We start from the raw sequence: 21,721 nt of genomic DNA, 5'->3' as shown, positions 1-21,721 counted from the left end.
ACTATACATATGTAAATAAACAGAAAAATATGTAAAAAGACACACAGGTAGATCGGTGAAAGCCTTTGCTTTAACTGTTGGAATTTTTCCTAGTGAGATTAAATTACTTATGTAACTAATACATTTTATGATACTAAAAATGAAAATACAATTATGCACTGTTTGATGACAGGGATATGTTCTGAGAAATGCATCATTAGGTGATTTTGTCATTGGTCATACATCGTAAGAGTGTACTTACAAAAACCTAGGTGTACAGCCTACTACACACCTATAAGCTAAAAGTTATAGCCTATTATTCCAATGCTACAAACCTGTGTGGCATGTTACTATACCAAATACTGCAGGCAACTGTAACACAACAGTAAGTATTTGTGTATCTAAACATATTTAAATATAGAAAAGGTACAGTAAAAATACTGTATAAAATATAGTACACCTGTATAGGGAACTTACATGAATGCAGCTTACAGGACAGGGAGTTGCTCTGGGTCCATCAGTGAGCAAGTGACTGATGAGTGAAGGTGAAGGTCAAGGACAGTACTATCCACTACTACAGACTCTATAAGCATTGTACACTTAGGCTACACTAAGTTTATTTTAAAAATTTTCTCTCTTCATTAATAAATTAACCTTAGCTTACTATAACTTTACTTTATAAACTTTAAAATTTAACTTTTTTACCCTTTTCTACTAACAGTTTAAAACAAAAGCACACTGTACAGCTGTGCAAAAATGTTTTTTCTTTATACCATTACTCTATAAGCTTCTATTTTCAATTTTTTAATTTTTAAACTTCTTTGTTGAAATCTAAGACACATACACATTAGCCTAGGCCTACACAGGGTCAAGATCATCAATATCACTGTTTTTCACTGTCACATCTTTTTCCACCGAAAGCTCTTCAAGGGCAACAACATGCATGAAACTGTCATCTCCTATGATAACAATGCCTTCTTCTGGGTAACTCCTGAAGGACCTGCCTGAGGCTGTTTTACAGTTAACTTTTTTTAAGCAGAAGGAATATAATCTAAAATAAGAAGCATAGTAAATACATAAACCAGTAACATAATTGTTTATCAAGTATTATGTACTGTACATAATTGTGTGTGTGTTTTTTTTTTATGACTGGAAGGTTATATAAAACCAGATTGGTAATAGGCTGGTTTATATCAGCATCAAAACCAACATGTGAGTAATATATTGTACTACCATGTCAGGACAGCTGCAATGCCACTAAATAGGAATTTTTCAGCTCCACTGTAATCTTATGGGACCACCATCATACAGGCATATATGCAGACCACTGTTGACCAAAATGGTATGTGTTATATGGCTGTACTTAGGTAACTTTAAAAGTTGTAAAAACTATTACCAGTTGGCTACTAATAAAACTCAGATGTATGATAAGCATGAAACTAACCAACAACTTTTAGATGTTTATGTAAGCAAATGTTTCCAACTTTATTAGATTCTATAGTTTTCTAACTTGAGAGGATGACCATTATTTTAAATAATTTGGTATCCTCACTAAGTCACATTCTACAGATAGCTCAAGTCTTTAAATCCCTAGAGCAAAATGTCTCTCTACATGTAAAGGCACAAGTGCAGGAGCAGAGCAAAGTGGTCTCCCCTCTCCTGCCAATGCAACATGAGCACAGTGGGTGCAGAGTGCATAGTAGCTATAGTAGTTACACTGGTTAAGGCCTTCACCCAATCACCCGACCACCTGCAACCCAGCCTGTAGCATTTCTACTCTTCCTGTTGAAACAGATGAGGAAGGTGAACCGCTGAGAGATGAAGTGACTGAAATTTGAAAAATAAATAACACCTGTAGTTCCCAATGCTGTTAAATCATTAGATTCACATGGGAAAGTTAAAAAACAAACAACAACAACAAAAAACCCCAACACTTTTATTACAGGTTATTTCAAACACAGAAAAAAAGTTGAGAGAAGTATATGATAAAACTCATATGCCCGTCATCCAGCTTTAAACAATTAACTCAAGGGCAATCCTGTTAAATTTATATTCTCCTCTGAAGCTTGTAATCTTCAGTATAACAGGGAAAACACTCATCACTATTTCTATTTACCATATAAGTCCAACAAGGCTTTTTTATTTTATTTTCATGACACTTGAAGAATAATTTAGAGAGCAAAAAGACAGCAGGAAAAAAAACTTTGTTAAAGATTTTCATAAGAAACACAGTAAATCTGAATTTCAATTCCCAGTTTCCCTAAAGTTACGTACACCAAAAATGGGCATAACCTGAGTACAAATAATTGCTTATTAACTTCACGTATGAATCTTCAACATATCCATCTTGTAAATACCACTTCCAGATTTCAGATCCATCTCAAATTGGTTACAGCTTGTCATTATTCCTGCTTTTTTCTTTTTGCATTTGCATCACCAAAACACAATGTTTGAAGGAATGTTTAAGCCTTTCATGACTTATTTTGATGAAAAGAGGACAACAATCTTCTTTGCTCCATAATTTGTAACACATTTTCATTTTTAGATTACAAACAATTCAAATGGTCAACCCAATAATTTCTTTTTTGCATTTTCTTCCAAATCACCTTTGTATACACATCTGTCCTTAGCATCTGTCCACTTAGAAACAGTATCAAATAAATTAGGATTCAGACCTCATAAAATATGAAAAAAATACTGGCATATATCCTTTTAGCAAAAAGGGATGGTGTGTGTTGTTCTTGCCTGAAGTCCTTTCCACTGAATGACTAACTGGATGAGAATACTATATTCTTCTGAAAAGAGCCAGATAGTAAATATTTTCGGCTTTGCAAGCCATAGGTCTTTGTCACAACTACGCAACTATGCTGCTGTAGAGTGAAAGTAGTCATAGAAAATAGATACAGCAATAAGCAAGGTAGTACTACAATAAGAATTAAGAAACATGTAGGCTTGTGCTACAGTAAGACTTAAAGTCTTAGGAAAGTCTTGCTGGAATCCTAATTCCATCGTAATTATTTTATTCTTTTGAGCATACTTGAGAATTGAAGAGTAATATTAAAATAATTCCTAAAATAATGAAAGAGGAGAATGTTTTGAGAAAGAGCAATATGTGACCACTAAAATCCCAAAATGTATTTTAAGTTTACAAAAGTGTCCAATAGACCAATGTGGTAATTTCAAGATCAAATAAACTTCATGAGAAATATAGCTCAGTTTTCTTTATTCTTTTGAACTTCCCTAAGAAAGAATAAGTCATGAAATTTCAATCCTTACAAACAGAACTGCTCGACATAATTCAGAAATGAAAAATGGTCCAGTGAGTCCTGATTGTACAGGACACATACACTGACACATATTGCCAATTAAGTGACTTTGATTCAGTAGATAATTATGGGGTGTGAGATTTTGTAAAAGCAAAAAAAATCTCCAGGGTCTTTTTGTTTTTTTTAATGTCAGGTTTGGGAACTACGAGGCCAGTGGTTCTCAAAGGATATATAGCCCCCTAAGTAGCAGCATCAGCATCACCTCAAAACTTGTCAGAAATGAAAATTCTTGGGCTCCATCTCACACTACTGAGTCAGATATTCTGCACCATGTGAAGAGCAGCAAAATTTATCTTTCAGGTGATTCTGACGCCAGCTAACTTTTGACTTCATTAGCCTAAGACACGTCCCTCCCAACCACCAAAGTTGGACTAGGGAGTACCACACGATGTCAATCAAATTTACTGAGATTTAGGGGTCCTAATGTCTGGTTCTTATTACCGCTTTTATGTGTTAAGAAGAGTCCTGTAATGATTTCATGACTAATAATTTAGCTGCACATGGCTAATTCTTGCTGATAACCCATTCTTTTTCTGCCTTGCTATGCTACTTAGACTATCTATGGCATAAAAATTATAACATATACTTCCTTGAGTTTTAGTTTAGAAGAAAACAACATTGATGGATACACTGTAGTTGAGAATACTAGAGGAAATAACACACAAATTAATGGTTTTTGGCATACTGTAAAAGTGCAATAAAAGGTGTTATTGTTAATTATTGAAACATACTGTTCTCTAAACTTAAATTTGTGCTTTCCCTTCATCAAAGTTTTTCTCATTGCAAGTTACACTTACACGTTGTAGAAAATAAAAATAATAAAAACAACCAATCAATTTGGAAACCCAGATAAACTAACATTTTGATTATATCCTTCCAGTCCTTTTTGGCTTTTTTTTCTTTTTTTTTGGTCTCAGTCATTATTTCTTAAATAATACAAATACATAATACAATTTTACAAAAATTGTGCTACAGGATATTTATGACTTTCTAGATGAAATATTAGAGCTACCCCACCCAGCCGCAGATAGCACTCTAGCATTCCCTTAATAGAGTATAGGTTCAAATAATAAAGTCCACACACTGGCTAAAAAGTTCAAGTTCAGAGTTTCAATCAATTTTCATCGTAAGGATGAAACTGAGTTTTACTTAACCTGTGTCTTTTTAAGAGAATGGGCCACCTCCAATACATTCTCTCTTGGACATTTTTTAACACTTCTAACGTTCTGTATCATGAAATCATGATGGCTGAAACAAAATCTACAGGTGCTTTTTAAAAAGCAAGTCCCTAAGTGATTGTTACCCATACCAAAATGAGAATTGTGCTGCTATAATCTGTTCTTACTGAGTGCTATGCCAACCTTGGACTAGGATTAAATTGCAATTAAATTCTACAGTGTACAAAATTTTTACCAGTCTGTCTAGAAATAGAAAGAGAACTCTTTCATGGTAGAGCAGTACTGTGCTCACATTGCTTTTTCTAAAAACCAAACTACTTTCAAACAAAGAATTGAGGCAATTTGCAGTAAGTTTTAAATATGAATCATGGAAATATTAAGATAACAGCATGTATAGGCAATAATAAACATGCCATAAAATAAAGAGCAATATACAAAACAATCAAACATTATTACATTTGGCTATGAGATTCCTAATAAACAGGGCAAAATAAATAGTGAAATATAATAAAATCATTATCATCTGATAAAAGGCTGCATGGTACTTTTCCCAAACGTAACGGATGACTTCAACAACATTTTCTTTTTTTTTTTTTTTGAGATGGAGTCTGGCTCTGTCGCCCAGGCTGGAGTGCAGTGGCTGGATCTCAGCTCACTGCAAGCTCCGCCTCCCGGGTTTACGCCATTCTCCTGCCTCAGCCTCCCGAGTAGCTGGGACTACAGGCGCCCGCCACCTCGCCCGGCTAGTTTTTTTGTATTTTTTAGTAGAGACGGGGTTTCACCGTGTTAGCCAGGATGGTGTCGATCTCCTGACCTCGTGATCCGCCTGTCTCGGCCTCCCAAAGTGCTGGGATTACAGGCTTGAGCTACCGTGCCCGGCTCAACAACATTTTCTTATTAAATATTTCAAATTGTTTCTTCAAGTGAAAACTTTCTTATTAACTGTAAAAAGGATATAACTTCATAGGCATCTCCTCAGGGGTAAACTAATGAGGCAATTTTTCTTGATATCTAAGTTAATCAATTCAGTGTTGATTTAGATGGAAGTCAAGTCTGAGAGAACCATCCTACCTTTTCAGCTATCAATTATCTCAAGAGGGGTTTTAACCAGAGGACAGTAGTCAATTCAAAACATTCCGTAAATAGGCTAACTTGTATTTTTCTTGAAAACGGTAGAGAATTGCAGCTTAGAAAAAAAGCAGGTGTTACCACAATCACCTCCATCTTTTGTTTTGAGTTGGAGTCTTGCTCTGTCTCAGAGGATGGAATGCAGTGGCACGATCTTGGCTCACTGCAACCTCCACCTTCCCAGTTCAAGTGGTTCTCCTGCCTCAGCCTCCTGAGTAGCTGGGATTACAGGCCTGTGCCACCATGCCCAGCTAATTTTTTTTGGTATTTTTAGTAGAGGCGGGGTTTTACCATGTTGTCCAGGCAGGTCTCCAACTCCTGACCTCAAGTGATCCACCTGCCTCGGCCTCCTAAAATGTTGGGATTACAGGTGTCAGCCACCGCACCCAGCCAATCACCTCAATCTTATAAGAGCGTAATCATCTTGGCCCTGTTTCACTGAAACAGATTTTTAAGAATCCTCTTCTGGTAGAGACGACTATTCTCTGTCCACATGTTACAATACATATATCTGCTATAACTATTCTTTAAAATTAACCCCCAGGAAACTGATTGAATTAGCCCATTAAATGATATTAACTATTTTTATTCTCCATCTGACCACTGGAACACTGGCTCAAAATAATGAGCTTTGTTTTGGCATAGCTATTGGGTTTTTTTCCGCCATAAAGATACAACACTTTCTGCTCATTCCTGACCCTTGATAGTAAATTCATGCCATTAGCAAAATCTTAATGATTTTCCTATTTGCTGTAAAAAATATTAAGTATCTATCACGCATACCTAAAAGCAATATGGGATTATTTAATCCTAAGTGGAAAAGGAAGCAGGACCATGTCAAAAGACCAATCACATTCCTTTTGATATTGAGCAAGCCATTCCTTCAGACAACAACTGCCACTCGTTCTACTCCTAAATGAGAAATCAGGACAACTTTTAAACAGCAAAAGATTTAGAATTCACGCCTAGTTCATAAGATTCTGTTTCCACTGCATCAAGAGGTGACAGATCAATAAAAGCTCTGAGAAACCTAATAATCTTGGCTTATTTTCAGAAATAAAACAATGTAAAAACGTACACTGATAAAATGAGTAACTAAAAAGTATGTTTTCTCATGCAAGAAGTTGACACGAACAGACAAAAGTTTCCATGCAATATCTAGGGAACCAACTTCTTTGCAATTTGAAGATAAAGGGTTCATGTTTCTTTCCCCTTCTGCCAAAATAAGGTACACTATACTTAGTGTCACCATAAGGGTGATTAGCCATAAAGTGGTAGATTAGAGGGTTTAGGAAAGATTGGGAGAGGGGAGGACATGTGTCATAGTATCTCAACCACCTATCTACAGTGACCAAATCAAATGATTTAATTTAAAGTGATCATATCAAATGACTTACTTGACTCATTTGATCGAATGTAGAGGGATTAAGTTTGATCTCCCCTCCCCAATTTAGAGTGATCAAAGCAAATTGGAGTAAAATATGCTGGACAGGTAAAGTTTTTAACTCTTCAGAGTCATTTTGGTGGAGAGAAATATAGAATAACCTTTTTCTCTGGAAACCTGTGAACTACAGCATTCTACAGACACTGTAGAAACTGAGGTTTGACTCATTAACCTGTGCAAGGATGGTCAATGCTTAAAAAAAACGTGCACATAAAAATATTTGAACTTAAATTCCTCCTGAAGCCTACGTAAGACATTATTTACCTTCGCTAAGTTAGTGAAGAAGTTCTTTTGTTTTTAAATTCCTGAGAAGAGTTGTGGGAAGCCTCTTCCAGAAGGTAATTAGAAAATGTGCGGAGCTTGCAGTGAGCCGAGATCGCGCCACTGCACTCCAGCCTGGGGGACACAGCGAGACTCCGTCTCAAAAAAAAAAAAAAAAAAAAGAAAATGTTAAATATTCTTTGGACCTGAGTCACATGCAGTTGCGTTAAAAATGTATTACTAGTGTGTGTGGTATATACACACACCAGTACCCATTAAAAAATTATTATTGTTTTAGACAGGGTCTCACTCTGTCACCCAGGCTGGAGTGCAGTGTAACAATCACGGTTCACTGCAGCCTTGAACTTTCCAGCTTAAGTGATCTTCCCACATCAGCCTCCCAAGTAGCTGGGACTATAAGCATGAGTGAAACCACACCTGCTAATTTTATTTTTTGTAGAGACAGGGTCTCACTATGTTGCCCAGACTGGTCTCGAACTCCTGGGCTCAAGTGATTCTACTGCCTCAGTTTCCCAAAGTGTTGGGATTACAGATGTGAACCACTGCACCTGGTCCATTAAAAAATTATACCAAATATACCATATATGTATACACATACTTCACATATATAAAGGAAATCTAGTAACATTTATCACCAACATATGCAAATGAAAAAGATAAGACTGAATGACTGCACATAGAAATATATTAAGTATTTTATCCCAAATTTAGTTCAAACATGATCTGGAAACACAAAAGTGAACTCAAAACCAAGGCAAGCGACAATTAATTCCATACCTAATAATCCAGTGTCTATAACATCTTCATTTTTCAAATTGTCAGCATGCAACTCTGCAAATACAAAGAGGGACTTAGGTAGGAAAGTAATATTGTAATTTGAAAAGTACCTCAAGGGCTGTGAAGGCATTGAGAAGCTGTGGAAAGTGCTCTGGAGTCACATAAAGAACTGGGTTCAAATTCTGATTCAATTTACCAACTATATGACCTTCAGCAAGCAAGTGAATGTGTTGACCACTAAGGGAGCCAACAGCCATATACTGTACATAGAATGAGAGTACTGTTTATTCCCGAAGGTAGTTGTAAACACTAAAGGGCATACTAGGCAGAGTTCAGTTCCTTTCTCCATTCTTCAAAATAAGCACGGTACAATGTCCTCTGCAATGGAATTCCACTTATCATGGTTTTGTGACTTTATGATACAAAGGCAAGGTCTCCGAGCAAAAGAGAAACAAACCACCTAGGAGACAAAACTATCAGGATTGCAAAAAGAGGTAAAAAACGGGGGAGGGGAATGATAAAGAAATGAAACATTGGCAGTCAACCATTTAAGACTGACAGTTTGCATTTTATGCACATTCACAGCTTACTATTTTATGAAGAGGTAAAACCTACATCAACTGGCAATGTGTCTCCTGTATGAAAATCAAGCATTGTAAGGTTTCAGATGCCATGCCATCTGCAGCCCACTAAACTCTGGGAAGCAATGAAGACAAATAAAAAATGGAGTTAAATAGATTGAATTATATTTAATGAAGTACAAATATAACACTTCATTGACAATGTTTTGGGTGCTTTTCATACAAGAAAGTTCTTTTGTTTTTTTTTTTCAGTAACTTGGCAAACGTCACAAACTAGTAAGAATTGAAATTTAAACTTAACTCTGCTTCCTTCCACTATAACATACACTAGCCAACTAAATTATACAACCGTACGCCTTGCAATAAACTTTCAACCGGCCAGTATTTCAACTTTTATTATTTTCCTCTAATAAAATTATCAGAGGAAGAGTGGACTATACTTCCTGCAACAGAACTCTGTGCACTACACCTGGACACAAACTTAAAAACTGAAAGGCTAAGTATTTTACGTATAAAAGTAGAAATTTGGACTATGCGATAAAAATCTTTGTCCCTCAGGATTCTGTGTAGAGGAATTGGTGGACAGCACATCTTTATTTGTGGATGAAGGCCACTGAACACAGATAGCCTATTTTAATTATATGCGCTTTTCACAGTCTCCTTTTAATGGTGGGTGTTCCGCCTTTTGTTTAATCTTGACAGTATTTCATCCCCCGTGTTTAAGGACTTGAAGATATTTCTTCAAGAGTACCCATTTAATCAAAAGATCCTTTTTAAAAATGGGTCTCCTGATCACGGATCAGGACGCTCCACTTACAAAAGGGCTGGAAAGCAAAGTAAGATGCAAATGAGGACTCTGGGTGAAAGCAGCTGCCACCCTGCGGGCTTAGGCAGCACGAAGGGAGAAGGGTGGTGGCAAGAGCCACACCCTGACTCAACTTTACTCTGGACAGACTTTCAAGGCCTCGGCTTCAATACCTTTAACGATCAAGTAGGCGATGGCGAGGAGGAAGGCGAGAAGGATGGCGAAGAGCAGCGAGCAGAGAATAGAAAGGACCTGGACCGGCCACCGCCGAGGCTGGGTTCTGCTGCCCGCGGCCGCGGGAAAGATACCATTGCGCTTATCTGGCAGGACAGGCGATCCGTCCCCGTCCGGCGGGAGCAGCGAGCCCTTTCTGGGCTCTGACCACGCCCCAGCCGAGAACTCTGCCCGCAGGTCGCGGGCCACTTGGTCGCATCCCTCCTCCTCGTCGACTTCGCCTTCACCCCAACTGTCCCCCTGAGTAAAGGAGGAATATGTTGGCCCAGCCACAGGGCCCGGGGTCCCGGGACGGCGGCGCCGCAGAGCCGACCGCCACCCGCTCTCCGCTAACGACATGGCGCGAAACACAGCGAAACCCGCGGAGTACGAGCCTCTCCCACCTGCCCCGCCCCGGGTCCGCAACAGCCAATCCGCGGCCGTGGCCGCTACCACCATGCCTCAGAACCCAGGGGTAAACCACGGAGAGCAAGGTTGGGCGGCGGGTTGCAAAGGAAGTCGTAGGGCCTGAGGAGAGGTGGGATGCGCTTGGACCAGAGCTCGACCCCAGGGCTGTAGCCGGAACGGGGAGCAGGAAAGCGCGCAGCGAGAAGTGGGCGGAGGCCGAAGGCGGCCGAGTATCCACTCCCTGCGGCGCTTTATCCCTGCCGGAGACCTCCGCCACTGCCGCGTCACCAACGGGAGCGTGAGACCCGACAGCCCCAAAGCCGCATCTTTTCGACGCCGGGTCCTAGCGCCCCCCCGCGCCTTCCGACACATTCCCGAACCTATTTGCCTTCTCCCTTCTTCCCCTCTACGCTCACACTCTTCTCCAGGTTCCCCTATTAAGAAAGGGCAGCTCTCTGCCTGGTACTCTCGCGGTGCCTTCACTGCTCACCCCATCTCCCTTTAGTGTGGTTCTCCCCACCCGTACCACAACTTCCCTCACGCTACTCGACACGCCTCCTTCCTTCTCCGCCCAGGCGCGCGCTCTCCACTTGGTGCGTACCGAGCTCGAACCCTCTCCTCGGAACCCCTCCTTTCGCCTTCCCCGCCCCCTCCCCTCAGCCTCGAGCACTGCGCGCGCGCATTCGGTCCCAGCCACCGCTAACACTAGAGGCTGCTTACCCCCGCCCCCTCCACCCTACCCCTGGCGGCCTCAGGTTTGTGGGGCGTACGTAACTCGGGCGGGGAGGGGGAAGGTGGCAGACCCCACTGCCCCACCCCCTACGGGGTGAGGCGGTCTAAGCTCGGGAAGCTGGGACACGGTTGTCTTCCCTGCCCCTGGGGAAGTTGGTAGAGTTTTCCCGGCGGAGGACTCGGCGCAGAAACTTCCTCCGTCCTCCCCCCGCCCCATGCAGGCGACGCCGAGTGAGGCTGAGGCTGCGGGCGAATCGCCGCAGAGTTGCGTGTCGGCCGCGCATTCTGATTGGACAGCGGGGAAGCCCGTCAGCCTGTTGGCCTCGCTGATCCCGCCCCGTAGCGCAGGGCAGCCTTTAACCTTTAGCCCCAGTGGGCGCCAGCCACTCAGATCGCTTCTTGTTGGTATGTGTAGCGGCAGTGGCCGCCGGCGGAGCAGTCTGAGCCCGACGATGAGGCCGGGGACGGGAGCTGAACGTGGAGGCCTCATGGTGAGTGAAATGGAGAGCCATCCTCCCTCGCAGGGTCCTGGGGACGGGGAGCGGAGATTGTCCGGCTCAAGCCTCTGCTCCGGCTCTTGGGTCTCTGCTGACGGCTTCCTGAGGAGACGGCCCTCGGTAAGGGATCAGTGGGGCAGGGGGAAGGCGGCACAATGAAAAACGGAGTGAGAGAAACAGGAAGCTTTCTCCGAAAGGAGAAGAAGATAAGAGTGGACGAAGGAAGAACTCGAGATGGTGGGATATGTTCTGAGGGAGAGAAGTGGAGGGTGGGGATGCACAAAGAAGGATGTGAGACCCTGGAAGTACCCCGTAGGCTTGGCCTAGACAGATGCGTGGTGAAGGTGCTGGCTCTTGGGCGGGGTGAGCGTCTTGGAGCTTTAGGCCCGATTTAGCTGGAAGGGGGAGGGAGGGGCTTGATTCTGTAAGACTTTAACAGCGGCTGCCAAAATTTGTTTTCATTACTTGTGGGGTCGTCTGCATGGGGAACTGTTAGAACAATTGACAGGAGATAATTAGCTGGTTTTAATTTAAAACATGGAACAATGGACTCATCGGTAAAGAAAGTAGTTGTCTTTTTAAATTGCGTTGAAAGGGATGAATTAGTTGTTTGCATTTAGTGTCCGTGAGTAACAGAACCTCAGTCTTTAAAAATGTATTTTTGGCAGAAGGAATTTTACCTGTCTTAAAGGTTATGTTAGGAAATAAGTTTGTTAGGAGTGAATTGTCACTGGGTGGCACTACCGTTTGTGTTTTATAAGACTGACTTTCACCTGAGTTAATATGATAGAGCATTTTAAAGTTTAAAATCAGTAGTGTTATAAAATAACAATAGCTGGCTATTTTTTATATTTGCATGAAATAGAAGAATTGTTGTTTTCACTGTAACAGTTTTAAGATTAGTATTCAATATGTATCCTCCAAGCTTAGCAAGCCAGTTAGTAGCTGATTAAGTCAATGCTTAAAAAAAAGAGAAAATCTATGATCCAGCTGTCCAGTAATCATCTTAACTTTTCCCGTTTTGTTGCGGAATTTGCAAGCTCGTTTTAAATATTAGCAGAATGCATTTTGTTTAAAACAAGGTATAGATTAATCCAGTGACGTTATTATGCATAAGCTTAATATTAGGTTGCTTCAGATAACTGATTTGTTGAAATGAGATTTTTGAGAAGCGTTTAGTATTATTTGCTCATTTAAAAACGTTCGTTGTTTTTCAGATGGGGCACCCTGGCATGCATTATGCCCCAATGGGAATGCACCCTATGGGTCAGAGAGCGAATATGCCTCCTGTACCTCATGGAATGATGCCACAGATGATGCCCCCTATGGGAGGGCCACCAATGGGACAAGTAAGAATGCTTTTATTTTATTTTGCATTTATTTATTTGTTTTTGCCTCAGGTATTCTGTCAAGATTTCAAAATCTAGGTCAATAGTTACAGCTGTTTAAGGATTAGTTTATGCCCAAATAATTTTAAATAAGCCAAATATTGAATCATGACTGTAACGGAAATTTGAATGTAATGAAAAAGTCTCCTGAGAAATTTACTGATTACCTCAAGACTAAGAATTTTTTTTTATTATTATTTAAAAGTAAAGTGTGCGTCCAAGCTTTTATTTTTAATGATTATTTTTTCAAGCATGCCAATTGAAGTTAATGGTCTAAAAGTAAATATTATCTGATACAGCAACATAACTGATTTTGGTAGACCATGTAAATAAATAGAATCTGAAAATAGCAATTGTTTTGGTTTAGAGCGAATTTTATTCCTGAAATATCTTCCTCTGTGTGTGTTGGAGGAGAGTGAGGGAGGGTGGGGGGTTTGTGCTCTATAATTCTGATTCTTCATAGGACAGTGCCAGTAGGTACTTCATTTTCCACTTACACTATTTTTTTTTAATGCTTATTGCTTCTACACTCCTGCTTATGAGCTGTCCCTTCCATCTCTAGCATAAATTGTAAATGGACATTTTGTAGAAGTGATTTGAATCAAAAGGTTTTAATGCTGATTCAGTGATTTCGGTAGAACTGAGTTTCTAGAGAAGCATCCAAGAAAGGTAACAGGTTCAGTTACCATGAGTAATTTTGTGCTCCATGTTAAGTTCTATATAGATCTTTAGGTGGCTGGGTTATTTCCATTTGAGTATTTCCATAAATCATCAAAAATTTAGGCTAACAAAATATTTTGGAAGCCAATTTCATGTGATCTTTTGCTAATTAGTACTGTTTGATAATTGTTTAAGCTTTCATGGTTAAAGTTATTGGTGAAATTGCAGTGGGAAAAGGAGCTTGCTATGTGTCTGTCTCTTTTTACTTAACCTTAAGAGTAGAAGGGCTTAATGTCAAGTGATTTTCCTCTTTTTTTTTTAATTTGGAATGTTGCCCTTAATTTTGTTTAAAAAAAAAAAACAAAAAACCTTTATTCAAAGGCACCAGCCCCAAAAGATTCTGCTTGCAGGAGTTCTTTAAATAAAAGAGCCTTTTATTCTGTGACTTTAGAATAACACAAATTTTAAAACTCTCTAGGTGATGGAGAAACAACTTTGATTCTTCTTCTGTTTCTTTCCATCTCTAAGCAGCAAGGAGCTCTTCTTGTTTTCTTGGTAGAGCTGCTCTAACTAGATAATGAGCTTTAAAAATATTTATTCTTTAAATGCTCTGGTTCTTATTTAAAATTAGTTTCTTTCCACAGAAAGATAAAATAAAACAATTTGCTACTGCCAGATGCTTCTCTCTTTTCTGGGGCCTTCTGTTTCCATTGGGCCAATCAAGGTAAGTTTTGCAAGGGATTGACCTGCTTACCCTTGCTGTAATGGTGCTATTGCACTACCAAAACCAAGATACCAGCTAGTCATATTTCTAGTAAAAAAAAAAAAAAAAAAAAAAAATGCAGATTTTATTTTTTAAAAGTACTTTCATGTATCTCATTGACATAAGCTGGTCACAGTTTGCTTTATGGCCCTTTCTCTGTAGCTATATCAGTGACCATCTTTCTAGTAAGTTTACTTGGTATACATCCATTCAAATAACTGATTTTTTTTGTGTTGTTTCCTTCTACTTTTTCCTAGGCTAATAATACGCCATGTGCCTTTAAGTAGACCTAATTATTTAGATGTTTAGAATTCTTCTCCCTCTGAAGGCTCCTGTTAGTATAATAAATAAATGTTTTAGTAGGAGTTATGCTCTGAAAGTCCCAAAAGAATCTCCACTGTTTTTGTAAGATTTATATAATTCCCTTTTTCTAACAAATATGGGGCCCAAATCTTGGGGGAAAAAAATTCTTATTTTAGCTTTAAAACGGACTGGGAGAGCATGGATAATTTGAATTCTCAAATCGGAAATCTTACTTGAAACTCTGTAAACATTGCTTTAAAAATTAAAGGTGATAATAAATAGCACAATTGATCTTTTTCCTGCATTATTTCTTCTGCCACTCTCAGAAGTACTCAGAAGTAGTAAGTGGTCAGAAGATAATTGAGATGAAGCAGGATGTCTGTTTGTATCATTTACAGTTGTGACAGTTGGGAGGGTTCTGCCATGCAATTTTAAAAAGTCAGTTCACAAATTCTTTAGACTTTGGGACTGAAGGTTATGAAATCCTTCATGTATTGAGTGGTTTTCATGAACATCTCATGCTGGGACTAGCTAAAGACTAAAATTGGTGGCAGTCTTACTTGCCAAATAATTGTGGTCTTTGGAATGTTACCAATATGACATGAAATTATAAAACTTGTTTGTAAAATAATATGCAGACTGGATAGCTTAAATGATGTACGGAAGCCAGGGTTCATAATTTCTCAAATGCATCAAGCTATTTAGCTTAAAGAAGTAGTGTGTTCAAATTTTTTTTTTCTTATTCATGAGATGACCTAGAGTGCCATCTCATGCATTTAGGCTGACTCTTAGTAGTAATAAATATTTGATGATTATCAAATTGAGCTTAATATTCTTTCAGGTTTATTTCAGTTTTCTATCTTGTAGATTAAATTTGCCTCTTACTCTATAGAACTTTATAGGAAAGTCATAATTTTAGAGTTATAGGGTCTTATAGCTGAAAGAGACCTTACAGATTGTTTAAAGCTTTAAATAATATGTGATTTAAGATGCTTTGAGGGATCACTGGTTAAAAAAAAAACCATCATGTTAGTAAAGAAAGATAAAGAATTTTCCCTGCTGAATGACAGTACTCAAAAGTTTCCCATTGGGAGACGGAGGCAGGTGTATCCCTTGAGCTCAGGAGTTGGAGACCAGCCTGGGCAACATGGTGAAACCCCGTCTCTACAAAAAATATTAAAAAATTAGCTGGGTGTGGTGGAGTGCGTCTGTCGTCCCAGCTACTTGCGAGGCTGAGGCAGAAGGATTGCTTGAACCTGGGAGGTCGAGGCTGCAGTGAGCCAAGATTGCACCGTACACTCCATCCTGGGTGACAAAGTGAGACCCTATCTCAAAAAAAATAAAGATTTTCTGTAGCGATTTCTATCAAAATAAAATTATGTCTGAGGCTGTCTTCTTCCTCAGTGTCCATAGTAAATAATGTTTTCATGTCTTATTCTTTTGTCTTTTCTACACAAAGGACGTGCAAGTCCTGCCATCTTTATCACAGATGATTATGCCTTTGCCCCAGAGAGTCCTGCTAGCTGGCCCTTTTTTTTCCTCCCTATTTTGAGTCTTCATTTTCCTCTATCAATGAGAAGAGTACAGTAATTGAGTTAAGGTCCCTTTCAGCTCTAACAGCCTATGATTCAGTTCAGATCATTTCATAAGAGTAGATGATATCAGATTTTATGGGAAGATATGGAAATAAAAGAACAGAAAATTCCTTTAGTACTGCCTCCCTAATTCTATTTATTCAGTACCTTTTTTTTTTTTTTTTCTTTGGTCTTGGGTCGGTAAACTGATAAATGAATAATTGCCTTTTACAAATGAGTTTGATTTTCTTGTTCTTATATTGAGTAAGGCTGGCTCTAACAGATCTTATTTTATTTCTGTTCCTGATACCACATGAGCCCAAGTCGTCACTCTCCCGTGCCTAGGTTATTCAACAGGTTTTGAGTTCAGTTGGTTTTCTTCCTTCAAGGATGCCCCCCTGCCCCCACAAATTTTAGATTTTAGCGTGTGATCTCTTTGCCCTAGAATCTCCAGTGCTTTTCAGTGCCTTGTAACATAGTATCTAAATTCCACAGCTTAACTTTAAAGAACCTCCCCATAGTACATGTCAAAGCAGGATTCAAGGCTGCATGTCTTCACACTCCCTAATTTGAACTTAGGCTGGTCTTTGCAGAGTGTCTTGAGTGATTATATTAGTTCAGAACTTCAAACTTAGGCTGTTCTTACCCTCCTGCCCCCAGCTCAGTATCACTATGAACTTTACTTTGCTTACCTATGTTGTACTATTTCAAATCCTGCCTTCTCCAAAAGTTTCTCAAAAATAACTTTTGCCAACATATACCTCCCCTTCAGATTATTAAAGAAAATATATGTAATCTACCCATAACTCTTACTGTTTCATTTATTTTGGCACTTAGTTATTGACTTGTTTCATGGTGTCTTATTTGCTTTAATTTTCCAACAAGTAATAGATTGTAAGCTCTTAGAGGGCAGGGGCTACGTTCTGTACTTTTTAAGAAGCCTATAGGTGCTGAGCACAGTTCTTGGCACATCATGGGTGCTCAGTAAAATACTTGTTGAATGAATGAAACAAATACACAGGTATTCTTTCCTGCAGTATAAGCCCATTAGTCAGTTAGTGTTAAATGTGACTGTTTCCAGTGGTTACTTGTGACTTTATGTTGTTACTACTTATTCTTGTTTTTAGTGTCTGCCTCTTTACTCTTAACTTTTTCATTGACAAAAATGGAAGATAAATAAGATGAAATAAATAATTTTTGTTTGGAGAATAAAACTAAAATACTTGCATTTATAGTCGACCCTCTGTATCCAGAGATTCAAGCAACTGTAATGGAAAATAGTCTTTTAAAAGACCAACAACAAAAAAATACAAATTTTTAAAAATATAGTATAATAACTATATAGCATTTACATTGTATAAGGTATTGTAAGTAATGCAGAGGAAAAATGATAGAGTAGAATATAGGCCTTGCAGAGAAATTCAGTGTATTGGTACCTTAGACTTATCTGACTGATTTGACAAATTTATTTGTTGCTGTTCCTTCTGAATTACCCTTACTTTTGATTAGCTACAGGATCCATGCCATTGAATTGGGCATTAGCCAATGACAAAAAAGAGAGAGAATTTTTGTTTTTTAGGTCATCTGCTCATAATTCTTGAATCTGGGTACATGTGGATGACTCAGGCAAGTGCTTTTAAAAAATAAATCAGACCTAATATGTGTAAATTCTTGACTGAATATGGTTAGATTTTTGACAAATGTTACTAGTGAGACTGTAGATACGTTTATTTTCATTATCTTTAGAGAGCAGTTCATTTAGATATGAGCTCATCCATTCACAAACTAAGTGTGGAAAGATCTAAGGAGGACCACATCAGTTGAAAAGAATGACCTGCATCCCCCCGTCCCCTTTTGAAATTCAGAAGGCATAATATTTACTAAGATACTGAGAAGTCTTGCAGAAGGCTTTTACAATTTTTACTCAGTATTTCTGTTTTATTTGACCAACTCCCCCAACCCCCCCTTCCCTAGTTTCTCTAACTCCCTGGTACCTGTTTGTTTTGCTTTATGTAGCACATTGTATGAAATTAGCATTTTGTGAGAAATGCTGAATTAGGGCCCTTTATTCTTTTAGTTTGCTTTTTAGGGGAAAAAGGCAACATCAAAATAAGTTAGTAGTAACACACATATACATAAATGAAGCAGCTTGTAGAGTGCAATGAATGTATTCATTAGTGGATCAAAGAGGGAACAAATCAATGATTAACCTTTGATTTTTAAATTAGGCTTGTTGAATATTGATGACAAAACTAATAGTAGTATTAATAGATATTGAAGATTTGAAGCTGGGCACAGTGGCTCGCACCTGTAATCCCAGCACTTTGGGAGCCCTAGGTGGATGGATCACGTTAGATCAGGAGTTCGACACCAGCCTGAATGACATGGTGAAACCCCGTCTCTACTAAAAATACAAAAATTAGCAGGACATGGCGGCGCACACCTGTAATCTCTGCTACTTGAGAGGCTGAGGCAGCAGAATTGCTTGAACCTGGAAGGTGGAGGTTGCAGTGACCCGAGATCGCGCTATTGCACTCCAGCCTAGGCAACAATAGCAAAACTCTGTCTCAAAAAAAAAAAAAAAAAAGATTCGGTACATGTGTGTAAACCATAGCAGTGTACTAGGGATTTTGGGGGGTTTTTTTGTTTGTTTTGAGACAGTGTGTCTGTCACCCAGACTGGAGTGCAGTGGTGCAATCTCCACTTATTGCAACCTCATCCTCCCAGGTTCTCCAAGTAGTAGGAATCACAGGTGCGTGCCACCATGTCTAGCTAGGTTTTGTATTTTTAGTAGAGTCAGGGTTTCGCCCTATTGGCCAGGCTGGTCTTGAACTCCAAGACTCAAGTGACCCTCCCGCCTTGGCCTCCTAAAGTACTGGGATTACAGGCATGAGCTGCCTTGCCCAACCTGTTTTTAACCTAGAGAAATAGGTCTGTGTTGTGAAGGTTTATAAGTAGGAATTAATAGATTACATTCCTGTAGAAATTATTAGTCTTTCGTTCTCATTTTTTTTCCTTACCTTTGTTTTTGTTTTAGTCAGTACACATTTAAGTCTCTTGGGTGTGGTACCTAGTGTACAGGTGATGTATGCCCTGCTGTCAAGGAGGTCATTCCTGAGATGCCATTCTGAACTCGTTTTTGTCTTCTAATTGCTGATTTGGTTGTTACGGTATTTCTGTACGTTTGGAAATCTAGTGACTATGAATATTTTATACAGGTTGAATATCTGTAATCTGGAAACCAGAAATGCTCCAAAATCTAAAACTTTGAGTGCCAACATGACACTCAAAATAAATGCTCATTGGAACATTACGGATTTTTTAATTAGGGATGCTCAACCAGTAGGTAAAAAGGCAAATATCTGCAAATCTGAAAAAATCCAAAACAGTCTGGTCTCAAGCATTCCATATAAAGGCTACTAAACGTGTATTTGCTTTCTTTCATTGTCTGGTCAAGTACTCGTACTTTATATATCACTTATTAAACAAGTTAGTCGTACTTAGCAGTTATTAAAGATGTGATTGTCGGAAGTAAATGTTCGGTGTCACGAAGTGAAAATAGCACTCAGGCAAAAGTTTTCTCAGTAAGGCAATTTACTTCTGTAGAAGGGTGCGTCTTGTAGACAGAGCCTTCCTGAGATGGACAAGGGAGGGGAAGGGATACTTAACTCCTGAAGCAGCTGGTCCCCACTGTTGTGTCTTTCCCCTACTGGCTAGGATTGGACCGCACAATCTAAACTGACCCAGTTGGCTAATGTTTGAAATTGAACCCAACTATCTAGGCGGGAAAGGGAAGGCTATCCATTATGGCACAAAGCATGTCTAGGCTTGTCAGGATGCAGCAAGGGCAGGAAGTGTTGTTTACAGTAGGGGTAACTATAGAAACTAGAGAAACAGCCAGAAACACTGGGAGTTAAAACCTTTTGAGGAGGAATTTATCATCTCTGTCAGTTTCACCCTCTTGATTTTATAGTTTTTTTCTCTTCAGAATGTCTCAGTATATCTTGTTCTTTTGGGTGTCTAGAGGGAAGAGTTTATCTGAATAAAGTGGAGGAGAGCTCAGGAAGGTTTTGGTGAGGGCTGTTTTTATAAGTCTGCACTAAACTACGAGTACAGCATCCTGTAAGAAAGAGCACACCTATAATGGCTGTAAGCGAAGTAAGGATTGAGGCTGTGATTCTTTTTCATTTACTGAACCACCTCTCTAGCCATCTTGAGAAAGGGTTATCGACTCCAGAATTTTTAGTTAGTTCATTGGATAAAGCAGTAAGTCCTTGTAAGGCCCTTGTTATGTTCCTAGTGAGGTCAGTGTTGTTTGGAATAAAGGTACAACAGTGAGTTTTAATCGTAACACAAACACCCCCTTTTTTGACTAATATCATATCTAGGGCCATTCTGTTTTCCCAGGCCATCTGGCTAGTGGGCCCCAATTGTTCTGTTATCCCTCTGACAGCATCCCTGGTGTAATTAATAAACCGCTGCTGATTATAATAAATGTGATTTATCCAATCTACATATTTATTAGTTGTCACTCACGAAAATATTGACTCAAATCCTGCAGCTATTTGATCTCCAGTTTTTTTTGTTTTTTTTTGAGATGGAGTCTTGCTCTTTCCCTCAGGCTGGAGTGCCATGGCGCGATCTTGGCTCACTGCAAGCTCTGCCTCCTGGGTTCACGCCATTCTCCTGCCTCAGCCTCCCGAGTAGCTGGGACTACAGGCGCCCGCCACCACACCCGGCTAATATTTTTGTATTTTTAGTAGAGACGGAGTTTCACCGTGTTAGCCAGGGTGGTGTCGATCTGACCTCGTGATCCGCCCACCTCGGCGTTTGATCTCGAATTTAAATTTTTCTGGTACTCGTTGTGGGACTCCAGTTGCATCTAAATAAATGTGGGAGTTGAAATACCCATAAGGAGCTTCCCTTGCTTTACGATGTTGTTTTTTCTTTTTCTGGTGGATGAAATGCCAGGGTAAAAGGGGTAGCCAATTGGACTAGAGCACAAGTGCTGCTGCAGTTACTTGGCAGAGTGTCTAGTAGAGGTCCACCGCAATACCACCATACATCTACTCTGGGGCGAATGAGGGCTGACTGATTGGTAAGCTCTTGGAAAATTTTAAGTTCACTGCATCCTTTTAGGTCTCCAAGGAACGGAACGCTAAGTTTCCTCCCTGTCGTGGGAGACAGGAAGTGAACTTAGTGTCGGGAGATGGAAGCTGGATGGCCCTCGGGCTGACCCACAGGGTGTTGAACTCCGGGATATAGCAGAGGGATATAGCAGAGAGAGAGCTTGACGCGACTTGTTACCCCAAGCTGTGGAATCCTGAAAAAGAGCTACCATACAGCGCATCCCTGGTCAACTGAAGGACCATCCTAGTGAAAAGGGGACAATCTGGACCTCTGGTCTGCCTTGTGAACAAGTATAACAATTGCTTTTGTTTAAAGTGTGGACAGAATATTTGATCCATTCCAACCAGGCATTCGCACCTTGATATCCTGTCTCAGGGGCCAAAGTTTGTTTTAGGTTTTTAACTTCTACAATAGCTACCTTGGTCTTTTCATTAGATGGAGGAGGAACAATAGTTTTGTTGTGAGGTTTTGGAAGAAGGCTTAAGGGTGTAGGCGGTAGGGGATCAATGAAGCATATTTCAAAGGATCTGATAGGTTCTGTTCCTGACACCTC

At 39.7% G+C, this 21,721-nt stretch overlaps 2 protein-coding genes across 3 annotated transcripts in view; one reads left to right on the top strand and one right to left on the bottom strand.

The window, feature by feature from the left end:
- Positions 1–11,066, bottom strand: part of ARL6IP6 (ADP-ribosylation factor-like 6 interacting protein 6) — a 45,750-nt gene extending 34,684 nt beyond the window's left edge. Inside the window, exons 1-2 of the mRNA XM_011987854.1 lie at positions 9,674–11,066; positions 8,115–8,168 (exon numbers count right to left, since the gene is read on the bottom strand). Of these exons, the coding sequence (XP_011843244.1) occupies positions 8,115–8,168; positions 9,674–10,172 (553 nt within the window). The 5' untranslated portion in view covers positions 10,173–11,066. The remainder of the gene's footprint in view (positions 1–8,114; positions 8,169–9,673) is intronic.
- PRPF40A (PRP40 pre-mRNA processing factor 40 homolog A (S. cerevisiae)) overlaps positions 10,716–21,721 on the top strand; it is a 78,095-nt gene continuing 67,089 nt past the window's right edge. The window contains exons 1-3 of one of the 2 annotated variants that reach the window (XM_011987856.1): positions 10,716–10,876; positions 11,075–11,344; positions 12,568–12,699. In XM_011987856.1, the coding sequence (XP_011843246.1) occupies positions 11,261–11,344; positions 12,568–12,699 (216 nt within the window). In that variant the 5' untranslated portion in view covers positions 10,716–10,876; positions 11,075–11,260. Of the gene's footprint in view, positions 10,877–11,074; positions 11,471–12,567; positions 12,700–21,721 lie in introns of those variants that run through there. The other variant, XM_011987855.1, reaches the window with a different exon arrangement.

The sequence above is a fragment of the Mandrillus leucophaeus genome, unplaced genomic scaffold (assembly GCF_000951045.1).
Source record: "Mandrillus leucophaeus isolate KB7577 unplaced genomic scaffold, Mleu.le_1.0 Scaffold318, whole genome shotgun sequence".
NCBI classification, from domain to species: Eukaryota; Metazoa; Chordata; class Mammalia; order Primates; family Cercopithecidae; genus Mandrillus; species Mandrillus leucophaeus.
This window is presented reverse-complemented; position numbering and strand designations above follow the sequence as displayed.